General features: G+C 35.1%; 1 protein-coding gene across 8 annotated transcripts in view; it reads right to left on the reverse strand.

The window, feature by feature from the left end:
• Window positions 1-6,491: 6,491 nt before the first annotated feature.
• The window catches only part of LOC114880494 (glutamate receptor ionotropic, NMDA 2B), a 174,407-nt gene continuing 168,623 nt past the window's right edge, over window positions 6,492-12,275 (reverse strand). For 6 of the 8 annotated variants that reach the window (XM_029196561.2, XM_029196568.2, XM_029196595.2 and 3 more), the window contains 3 exons: window positions 10,831-10,947; window positions 8,473-8,574; window positions 6,492-8,298 (listed from right to left, as the gene is read on the reverse strand). In XM_029196561.2, the coding sequence (XP_029052394.1) occupies window positions 8,241-8,298; window positions 8,473-8,574; window positions 10,831-10,947 (277 nt within the window). In that variant the 3' untranslated portion in view covers window positions 6,492-8,240. The remainder of the gene's footprint in view (window positions 8,299-8,472; window positions 8,575-10,830; window positions 10,948-12,275) is intronic. The other 2 variants (XM_029196616.2, XM_029196605.2) reach the window with 1 other exon arrangement.

Genomic DNA, 12,275 nt, shown 5'->3' on the forward strand with positions numbered 1-12,275 from the left:
AATTCGGATGACTTTAGTTTCCATTTTCACAGCCAGAGGGCGCTGTTTCGACGTGGAGATTTTAGTTCAAATTTTTGCCGCTAGAGGGCCAGCGATTTTGTACAAATTTAGTTCCTTTTTTGACCGCCAGAGGGCGCTGTTTCGACGTGGAGATTTTAGTTCAAATTTTTGCCGCTAGAGGGCCAGCGATTTTGTACAAATTTAGTTCCTTTTTTGACCGCCAGAGGGCGCTGTTTCGACGTGGAGATTTTAGTTCAAATTTTTGCCGCTAGAGGGCCAGCGATTTTGTACAAATTTAGTTCCTTTTTTGACCGCCAGAGGGCGCTGATTCGACGTGGAGATTTTAGTTCAAATTTTTGCCGCTAGAGGGCCAGCAATTTTGTACAAATTTAGTTCCTTTTTTGACCGCCAGAGGGCGCTGTTTCGATGTGAAGATTTTAGTTCAAATTTTTGCCGCTAGAGGGCCAGCGATTTTGTACAAATTTAGTTCCTTTTTTGACCGCCAGAGGGCGCTGATTCGACGTGGAGATTTTAGTTCAAATTTTTGCCGCTAGAGGGCCAGCAATTTTGTACAAATTTAGTTCCTTTTTTTACCACTAGGGAGCGCTGTCTATTTTTCTTTTTTTTTTACGTAGGAAATCTTGCATAAGACCCCCCGTCATCCTCTGCGAGCGGGCGGCGGGGGAGTGTCAGATTGGGAAGGGTGGTCCCTGCGGGGCCCATAAAGAGAAATAAAATAATAAATAATTAGGAAGCATGGGTTTCACCCATAAAGAAGGATAAAATAATTAATAACTAATAAGGGTTGGCTTCACCCCATAAGAATGGATAAAATAATAAATAACTGAAAAAGGAAGGCTCATATGGAAGGATGGAATAATAAAGAAAAAGGGGTGATCGGCCGAGGCCTAAAAGAGGAATACAATCATAAATGTTATTCCCCTTCGATGAGCTTATTTAATAAGCAAATAAAGTAAATAAAGTAAATTAAATAAACTCCGGAAAGAATTTAGACGACAATTATTATACTGGTTGTGCCCTCTTCATACGGACCTGATATCATATTGGGGTGTTAGGGACCCCGAAGCGCCATGATTCTGTCTGCATACCGACATGACATCATCTTGGGGTGTTAGGGACCCCGAAGCGCCAGTGATTCTCTCTGCATACTGATATCACACCATATTGGGGTGTTAGGGACCCCGAAGCACGGATAATACTTTTTACATACCGACATAATCGCATCTGGGGTGTCAGGGACCCCGATGCATCGATGGAGCTCTTTACATACCGACCTGGTATCAACCTTGGGGTGTTAGGGACCCCGAAGCACGGACAATACTCTTTTCATACCGACATAATCGCATCTGGGGTGTCAGGGACCCCGTTGTATCGATGGAGCTCTCTACATACCGACCTGGTATCACCTTGGGGTGTTAGGGACCCCATAGCTAAAATGTGCGACCCATAGACTTTCTATAGACTATTACATCGGATGCGGAGTGAGTCACTATATAATATAGGAAAGTTTTTATATATTAATTAATGAAAGTGTCGCTATTGCGGAAAAATTGCGCGGATTGCTTCAACAATTGTTGACGCCGATAAAATACGCGACAATTATATCAACGGTACGGGTTACCGACGGTAGGTAATACCGACAAGTGAAATATAAGAACGAATAGCAAAGTATAAGATGTAAAAACGAACAAATCGTGAAACAGGGAATTTAGGATACCGATAGATACGACCGGATCTAGCGAAATTTAAGACCTAGATAAACAAACAAATCGCGAATTAGTGAGTGCAGGATAGCGATGGATTTGACTGGAAATAGGGAAATATAAGACAGTAAAACTTAGATAGTAAAAAAATTCTAAACGAGACTACGTTGATCTTAATATTAAAAATAAAACACCAGCTGTGTAGTATACAAAACAACAATGTTTTATTTGAAACAACATACAATCACGTGCCACATATGTTCCTTAAAAGCCATCGGTTCGCACATTCCGCGAAATGATTGGTCAACGATCATCCTTCGTTCTCCATCAACACCCGTGATATCCTCGCGGAATTCGCGAACTTCGTTTATCTATTATTTCTCCGTCTCAGCCTCCGTTTCTTTGATACAATAATCTTATTTCTCCCATGAAAAAAAAGAAAACGTACGCTGACACAAATACACAGCCCCTTTCGAGGCATTTCGAAAAGGTTTCCGGTTGGCGAGGTTTATTTTTCGTCGCTAAATTTATTTTGCTGGTCTAACACTAATCCTAGGGTTCTCTGTTGCTCGCTAATATCCTCGATGGTGAAGACGTAGAAGCGCGAACTCGAGTTTCTTCGACGATTATTCAAAAAATTTGTCGCACTTATGCACATATCGTAGATGAGTACACGCACGAGTTTATACAATACAAACAAAGTACTTTTCTTTTCATACCGTTTGTACACGCATTCGTTATCATACGTACGATCGCAATGTCGCGGCAATCGGAATTTTCTTTTTAATTAGCTATCCTTTTTCTTCTTCGTTTCTCGGCACGAAATCGATCATCGTCCACGATGACGATGAATTTTTGATGCCTCGCGATTTTTACTAATCTAATTCTTTTAAATCCACTGAGAAATGCGGTTTTAGATTTATCACGGACGTGGCTTGGACCCTTTCGATCTTCTTCCGAAAGTTCGTCGATCGTGAAAATGAATATTGTAAAGTGGCTGGTTATTGCTACTATTATCGCTGTTTGAGGTACACGAATAATGTAAAATTTTATAATAGTACCTTTGGAACATCCTATGATTTTCAAATGTTAATCAAATATTTTTGACACCTGTTAACCATTATTACAGGACTATATTTTGGTCCTATTGGAAAATTCTACAAGTAGGATATAAAACGACTTTTATACTTCTATGATGTGTTTGAAATTTAATTTGATTAATTTGTAATTAATATAAGTGGCAATCGATTCTAAATTATGTAAAGTTATAATAAAATTTTGATTTGCAAAGAGATGAATTGTCACAACTTTTACTTTTTTAATGATTCTACCTCATTTTAAAGTCCTTTTCAGGTCTCCTTAATTCTTAAAAAAAGAGAATTCAAGAGAATTTCCAAACTATCTTTAAACGTTGCAGAATTATAAAATTTGATAATCTTCTTTTATTTTAAATTATCCATAGTGAAGTTGAAAAGATTAATAAATTCTATAATCTTACTAAATATACTAATTTAATGAAATGACGACGAATGATTGATCGAAAGAGTCCTGGTAAGAAATGAGCGTGCGAGGAACACGAATCTAGGATGAAAACGGCGGAAGGAAGCCAATCGTTCATCCCAGAATGACTAATCTACGATTACGGGTACGAGAATCTTGGGAGATCACGAGTACGACGCTGAAAAATTATTATTTAAGGCCGCTATTTCGTGTGTGCGCACGATTTCTCGGTTCGCAGGGTTGTCCCGACTGTTCGTTTCGTTCTCTAATTACGAAAATATATTTTTACACGGTCTTTCGTTATTCGTCGAGGTGTTTTCTTTTTAAAAGGAAGAACTCGTGATCGCCGATGAAAATTGAATTTCATTAAATTTTCACTCGTTTCTCGACGATCAAAACTATCATGGACTGCATTAAATATTACATTTTAAAAAATGGAAAATTTTTTCTTCAATTGAAATTTCTATAACAACTTCAAATCAATGAAAAATGTTATTCGCTGACGATTGAGCAGTCGAGGATAAATTTCCGAGTTAACTCCAAATGCCTGTTCGTTGTATCGACGCGAATTCTCGGATGAAAATCATGCTCCGTTATAGAAAAATCATTCCATTGACCTGTACGCACCATCGAGTATCTCTTCGTCTAATAATTGCGAGGAATTACATGAGGTTATTCTTAAACGATCATTCAGTGGCGAGTGGGCACACGGTGAAAAGGAATCTCTCTCGTTTTGTGTCGGATGGAAACAGCGTAGATCTCTGTCGATCGAAAAATGGGCTAAGCTTTACGTGTTTAAATATTTAACACTTTGACGGCAGCTGATTTCGACGCGTGGCTTTTCACATTACCATTTATCTATATTTATTAGTATTTCGTTAATTAAACTTTGAAAATTGATAACTTTAAAAGAAGTCTTAGAAAATGAAATTGTGTAAATAGAATTCTATAAACTAAAAATTAATTAATATTCTTTAAAAATTAATTAAAATTGAAGAATTGAAAAGTAATATATAAGTAAATGGATGTTAAAAAAAATTCGGGTCGCCAGTGATCAACGCTACAAATTTAATCTGCAAATTAAGGAGTTAAGTCAATCATATGTCAGACCAATAGAATGTAGGCAAGTGCTTTGATTAAAATTAGGTATCGAAATTTTTTAATGAAAATAGTATCCAAAAGAATATTGTAAAATTTAAAAGAGGGAAATTTTTCAAATAATAAATTAGAAAATTAGAAAATTAACAAATTAGGATTTCTTAAAATTAACAAAATTCTTTTGCAGATTTTCCATTATAATCAATTAGTATTGTCGATCGTCAATAACCCCATGACATTTAAATTATTAAATAACAAAAGAAACTACTGTCAGAATTGAAATAAAAAGAATCCTTAGTGTTCTTAAAACCCGTATTATCGTGTACTGTAAAGTTTCCTATTACTACTATGGTAACCAACATGTCAATACAACGAGAATTAATATAAAATTACAAAGATCATAGATCTCATAAAACGTATGGCCGTTAAAGTGTTAACAATAGCGGATAGAAATGTTAATCGTAGCATGATCGACACATTCAATCCGATTTTCTTTCTTTATCATAGCTTTCAGAGGAATAATTAATAATCACATTCTCTCGCTCACTTTCTCTCTTGACTTAACAATGTAACACTTCCATTATCTTTAACAACAACAGTAACAACATGTTCTTCGATAGCAAGATACTATCGTTGGAATTGTGAACGGAGCACTCGTGTCTCATCCTCGAAACAAGAATTAAATCATTTATATAAAATTCAGAAAGCCAATAGAATTCGATAAAGATTAATGAAAAGCTTAGATTTTATATTATCATATTCTTTGTTCAAATATTCCTGATGAAATTTTTATCGAATCTTCTTAAAGATGTTAATTTTATGTGGTTGGTTTGAATTTCTTTTTAATCTGCGAGGAATTGAAACAAGTGCTTTCGAGTGGAATTTTTTGATGTCCAGTGTAAACCACAATAGCTGAGCCACAGGAAATAAGCCTGATATATATTTGTTTTTTCAAAATTCGTAGCTTTTCTTCGATACAGTTTATGCTGTTGGAAGCATTCAGGTTTAATATAGATTTTGAGAATTTTTGCAATACTTCATTAGTAATTCTCTATTTCAGATAATTTGGGATCAAATTAGAAATTAGATTTAAGATTTAATTTCAATTATAATTACTTAACACATGAGTGTGTCTCAAATGTAATGTAATCCAATAATTAGAAGAAGAAAAGAAAAGGATTGCATAGATGGAAAGTTCGAAATTTAATTTTGAAAATGAACTATTAATATTTATTCTTAGTAATTAGAATTTCAAATCCAATGTTAACATCGTTTACTTATGATAATTCTAAAAAAGGTTACAAAAATTCTGAAAATTGTTACAATTTAAATCTAAAATCTCACGTACTATTATTCTGAATAACTTTATCTAAAAATTTTATATTTGAAAAATAAAAGATAATTCGAACGACTGCAGCATTTGTACAGCAAAAGTTGTTCAACAAAGAAATACTTTCCCAGGGCTTGATTTCTGGCTTACACGGTACAATGCGTTCTATGTACAGCGAACGTAGTTTTTAGAACATTAAACCTATCACTGTCGATTTTTCCTACACGGACACACAATCACACACGCAAATGCACACGCTCAGGCGCACAATATTCTTGGTTGCCCAGTTTGTTTTCTGTTGTATCAGAAGAACTTGGCCTCCCTCAACTACTCCTTACGAGGATAGATTTTCATCAGCGAGATTTGCGAAGTGTCAGGACGTCGAATCGCAAAGTTTCTTTTTCCCATTTAATGAAACTCGATGTTTCGTTTATGCTAGAAAATATTTCGTATTAAAATTGTCACGCGATAAGATTCAGTCTCAGGCACCGTTGCATATTGTAACGTTCTAATTTTGATCCCCCCCTGATCCCCTTCTGATCGAATTTTAATTCTGAGACAATCCAATGATGATTATTTTGAAATATTTTTCAAAGAAGATAATTCTTCGACGACAATTACGTAGAGGGAGAAAATATAATTTTAATAATATTCAGAAATAAATGTGTGTATTGATGTATAAAAATTATTTGTTGGCACAAAGTCAAAAATTGACCAATTTGTTAATTCAATTTAACCAAGTTAATTAAATTGTTAATCATCACTGGATCGATCTTCATTTATTTCGCTAAAAATTTGTCGCACGACACCTGACACTCCCTCAATGATTTTTCATTAAATCGTAAACACCCGGTGAATTTTATTACGTGTACATTTTGTTGAGCATATTACGTCCTCGAAGTGGGTTTCTTTTAGAATATTTCATTGTTTACCACAATATACATACTTAACGTGTAATAGTATCTCGTGTGTACATTACGTATTAAATATAATGTATATGTATATATGTATATATGTATATATGACATACTCGAATGCCATAGTTACATCATTTATGGTACACATTGACATTTTCCATCAAGATGTCGATTGGTTTAGCAACGATTTGCTCACCTTAAAGTTCGTTTTGACGAACTGTCGTTGGCTCGAATGTGCGCCCTATTTATTTTTCTTTTTGCAAAAAAAAACAAAGAGGGACCAAAGTTTAGTACAAAATTTCAACGAGATTCTCAAAAGATTTCGGAATTTCAATAACTATCTATTGCATTGTTGCTGCCTGAATAATTTTCTTTCATCGATTCTCATGAAATTACTTTTCACCTGCTATCAAATAATAATAATAAAGGATTGGAATTTCATTTTACTGGCGTTATCAAGCTGCAAAGTCAATATGCAGTTTTCGAATTGTTGAAATGGAACGATGTATTCGTCGAGTATATGAAAATCCACGATTACATTCTCAAAATTTCATTTGAATATATGACAATTGGATTCCTCGAAACCGAGTAACGTTTCAACGATAAGAAAAATCCTTTCCCTTAAGTTTATTAAAAAATGTATACATTAATTTTCATTTCAATGACTGTCGTTCGAACGACACCTACGTCGAAGAGAGGAAATAATAAAATATAATAGTAAAGCGTTCTTATGTTCACAAAATTACTCGATTCACGATTAATATCTTTCAATTTTTCTTACTTCGAAATCCAACTGATATTAGGTTATTGTAAACGAAATGGCCGATTTATTTACAAAGTTTTTCAATAATTATACTTTCTATTCATCACAAAATCTCCTAATTAAAATTAAAAGAAAGAAGAAAAGTACATATATAAAATTTCACTTTAATTCATTGCATGTTGCAATTGACAATCAACCATTAATAAAACATTTATATAGTAATTTATATTAAACATTAAGCTTTGAATTGATATGGCATAATTATTATTTAACGATACTTTTCTCTTTAGACTGTCCACCATCGAAAATCAGCCATTTAATATACAACAGCCTAATAATTCAAGCAACCCATTTCAAATCCCATAAAATGCCAACCTTATCTCCCGGCTGCTTTCTTATTCAACAAAACGTGGGCAGAATTTCAGATTCCTTCAAGAAATCTTCAGTCCGATCCCAACGGGGAATTCGTTCCTTAGTTCGTCGACACGGTGCTCTCCTAAAATCTGATAAACACCATAAAATTCGAAAAAATCGTCCAACAGCATCCCAGAACTTGGACGCAATCACAACATGAACACCGTACACATTTCTGGCACCGTCAATATCCACAGTTCGACAATCAGAAATAATTCGAAAGGGGGAACGATCGATTTTCATTTTTCTTTTCATCTTCTTCGTAGGCACTGAACGTTCACCCGTATCTTCTTCGAAGACTGTCCATAGATGGTTCAGAAACTTCATACGATGGTCGTGCACCATCGATCCGATTGTTTCGTAACGAGGGAAGCCTCGACGAGGCCACGAGGCATTGACTCGTTGTCCGAAATTAGGGAAGCGACTGGATTCGCTCTTCCGGGACTCCTACACGCTTCCTGAGGGGTTGGGCAATCGTAGCCGGCTCTCTAAGATCACAGAACTGTTTCCATCTCGGCGATTTCCGTTCTGGCTGCACCGTCGTCCGGGATCCTGTGTTCGAAAGATAGAGCTACCTTGAAATTTCAAGCTTCCGAGAATTGAATTTGAAAGATTGGGTTTCTTTAGGATCCAGGGAAGATAGGATTACACGTAGGACGCGACGATCCGTTACTTTTTATTAAAATTCATTTTACAAGTCGAGAATCAAAATCGTGGTAGGTTTACCTGTAGATCTCAGTCGGCAAAAATTTTTGGGAATACTCTGTGCTGACCACGTGGTTCCTAGTCATGTCCCTTGGCCTCGCCACGTCGATAGCGTCGATGAATCTAAATCCAACAGAATGTCCATGTAATAATTTTACATTGCCTATAAGTAGATAGATAAATAGACACACGTATACAGAGTGAGTTGCTTAAGATTAGAATTAAACGTCTCGTTTTTGATCTGAATAGTGAAATTACAAAATCAAGGATAATATCACAATTTAAATTAAAATATTGTATGTAATCGTAGACAAATGGATCGCGAAAGAAGTTTGTTAATGGACCATTTTCGAAACGAGTGTACAATTTTTCACCGATTTTCAGTTGCCAGGTAAATACATCAAACTCTATTCTTAGGCGACACACCCAGTACAAATGACTCGGTCCGCGCTACATTCTTTCCCTGGCTTTTCCTAATTCCCAGCAATTTCCTCGACCAGAACAAATCGCCCTGCTGCACTGTCGAGCTGTCGGCATCGTGGACGATTTATCGTTCGCTACGCGTTTTTCGATACAGTCGCCACGAGTCGATCGAGAATTCGTCGTTCAACTGGCATGCCATGCTTCCGAGCACATGAAAAATGTGGGCAGATCGATGTATACGATTACGAAAACACGATCTCAAAACGGAGAGAGAATGTTAGAGAGATAAATTAAAAAAAAAAAAGTGTAGTTGCATATATGCAGACGTACTAAACTACCAAGCAAAAGCAGCTAGTCTATTGTTACTTTTATCCTTTCTATACTGTCATCGTCGATCCTCCTGCAAATCACGATCATTGTTGTTGATTCTGTATTTTATAATTTTTACCATTTGAAAAATAATTTCATTTTGGTTTATGATAAAATGAAATGAACAGGTCGAATGAACAGAAAAATTGAAATAATAAGTTTATAGTAATCTATCAATAAGTAGTATTCTATCAAAAATGAATAAGTATTCTATGATTTAAGAAAATAATTTTTGGATACTTGGATAATAATTCTCTCTGCTCAGAATCGAACAAAACTGACCCTAATCAGCCTTTCGAGGACGATCATACCCTCTCTGTCAGCAGTGCACGTATTTATCGACATTTCTACGTTCATAACAATAACAGTTTCGTGAAACGACCGATAACAAAGCACTGACTCGTCGATTTTTGCGTGCACCCCAAAACAGTCATCAAAGCGACGTAGGAACCTCCCTTCCAATACCTACAGGAGAAAATGACCACGTCGATTACAAATTATCCTAATTCAATATATCTTTAAATTACCGAAATAAATTTTAAAAAATATGACAATCGACCTGATAAAAATTTCTCAGGCACACCTGAAGAAATTGCGATAGTTGACTAAGCGAGTCTTTCCTTCGAAGTATAATACGATTTCATTCGCGGAATGTACTTACTGGGTCACGAAGACTTGGCAACGGAACTGATTTCAGCTGCCAAATATCCCGAAAAATTCACGCTTGTTTATTCACCAGCTGGTGTCACTTCTGGGCAGAGTTTCCCATTTAAAATGAACCGAGACGAAAGGGTTGCGTAACATATGGTACAAGCGTAACATCTGCTTCGTGGAAACGATACAGTGCGATTGTAAAATCGGTGAAACGTGAAAATACATGAAATTCAAGTCCTCAAACACGGATTTCAAAGATATAATTTACTCTAACAGGAAATAAGGATCTCGACAAGACGGTACTATTTCTGAGGCGATGGAATTCATTTTGGTTTATATATTCTTCTTATAAGACTTAATGTGACCAGGATTTGTCAGCAGATTTTCTCGAGCAAAGTTCTCCAATCGCACCCTCTGGACCATAGAACTTAATTTATGGCACGGTCTTCCTGAGCAAGAGACATATTTTTCATATTTTCGTGGGCGTTGTACAGTATCGAGCTAGATGGGCTCCCCTAGGGAAAATGACTTTTCCAAAATTTATTTCAGTAATTTGAAAATATATCAGTTTCATTTTCTGTCATAAAAATGTATCAGACTTTATGTATCTCTAAATCGGTCATCGATAAATGTGAATATCATTCATTTATTATCAAGAATATTAACGAAGAATTTATACAGATATTTTCATTAAATTCTAAGCTTTAAATTGATATACATATCATAAGTGGTATTTTATTAAACTTTTATGTCATCAAATTATGTCAGATTAACTATGTTTCAAAATTTACCATTTGATATGCAATATCTTGTTATCAGTTAATGTTAATAATTGATCAGTTAAAATTGTTAAAAAATTGATTGAACGAGGTATTTTATTTTGGTTCATACGTCGCTGAGGATTCTTACGTGTGGTGGGTGTTGCGGACTTACGAATCGAAGTATGGCGGTAGCGGATGCGGAGCTTCCACCGCCAATGACTCCGGTTGTGAATGGCGGTCCGAGCTTTGAAAGCATCCTCGCCACCAGCCGAGACTTCCGGTTTTCCTCCTTTAAAAAAGCCGACGTGGATATGTGCCTGGCTTATCTTCCACCATCGTTCCGTCATCAAACAATCTCATCTTTTTTTCCGACAATACCTCTCGACACGAGACCTCGTCTTTCTTATTACACACCTTCTACCTTAACTTTGATTTTACTTGTTTCATCTTCCAGGAGGATATAAAATACTCCCGAGAACCTTTCTCAACGGCGAAAAGATATTTGAAAAGTTGAGAATTAAGGACAGAAGTTACACTGAATGAAAATATGAGACCTTTTACGAAACGAGTTTTTTTTTCATAGAAATATAGATTTATAATAGTGTTTAGAAATGAGTAATATTTAAGGACGAGAAATAAATTAGAAACTATGATTTTAATAATTTTTGTAATTTAAAATAAGAAATTTGAATTAATGTCATTAACTTTTTAATTATTTCAAGAATGAAATTGTTTAATTACAACGAAAAATTAAATTTTGTTACTTTTCATAAGTATTAATGTAAATTTAATGCAGTTGGAATGTTAAACAATAAAAATCAGAGTTTATTAAAAATCATCAAAACTTTGATTTTCCTCAAATATCACGAAATTTTAACCCTTATTTCCGGAAAGTTCGATTAAACTTCGCTCGTGATTGGTCCAAACAATGTATTCTCCACAAACGGCCTCGGGTTTATTCCAGGCTAAAAGTTTTTAAAAGAAACTTTCTCAGCCGTGAACAGCGCAAGTTCGCCGAGATCTCGTGTCGTTGAGAAGTTCTGCTTTTCTACCGGCAGCGTATATTTTTCCTTTTCTGCACGTTACGTTTCTTTCCCTCTTTCAATTCCACGGCGTAACTTCTTAATATAAACGAAAATTCGAAGCCAATTCACTGTGAAACAGTCTCGTACGTGATGCAGCGATAATACACTATCGATCGTGGCTTTGAGACCATCTACCTTGGTCGTGTCAATTTTTCTACCCTGTAAATATTCTTGAATTTCCAGGTATTCGAGTAAAGATTCTCGGATAAAATCGGAGAACGAAAAATCTGATTATTCTGCAGATTTCGAATGACGTTTTTAGAAATTGAAGGATTTCAATATTGAATTTTTGTGAATCTTAATTAGTCTCCTTCAAGTAGAACGAACTGAAAATTTTTCTATGCTATGCAATTTAATTTTAATTAATTTCAAGGTAGAATTTTAGTGCAGGTAATGATTTCTATTAAAGAAATCTAAAATAATTCTAATTACTAATTACTATTGACCTACATCTACATTCATCAAACGTAACGAAGAAATAAGAATAAATATTACTACACTTTCAAATTTTCCAAATTAATAATAAAAGCCA

This window comes from Osmia bicornis, chromosome 5 (genome assembly GCF_907164935.1).
Source record: "Osmia bicornis bicornis chromosome 5, iOsmBic2.1, whole genome shotgun sequence".
Taxonomy (NCBI): Eukaryota; Metazoa; Arthropoda; class Insecta; order Hymenoptera; family Megachilidae; genus Osmia; species Osmia bicornis.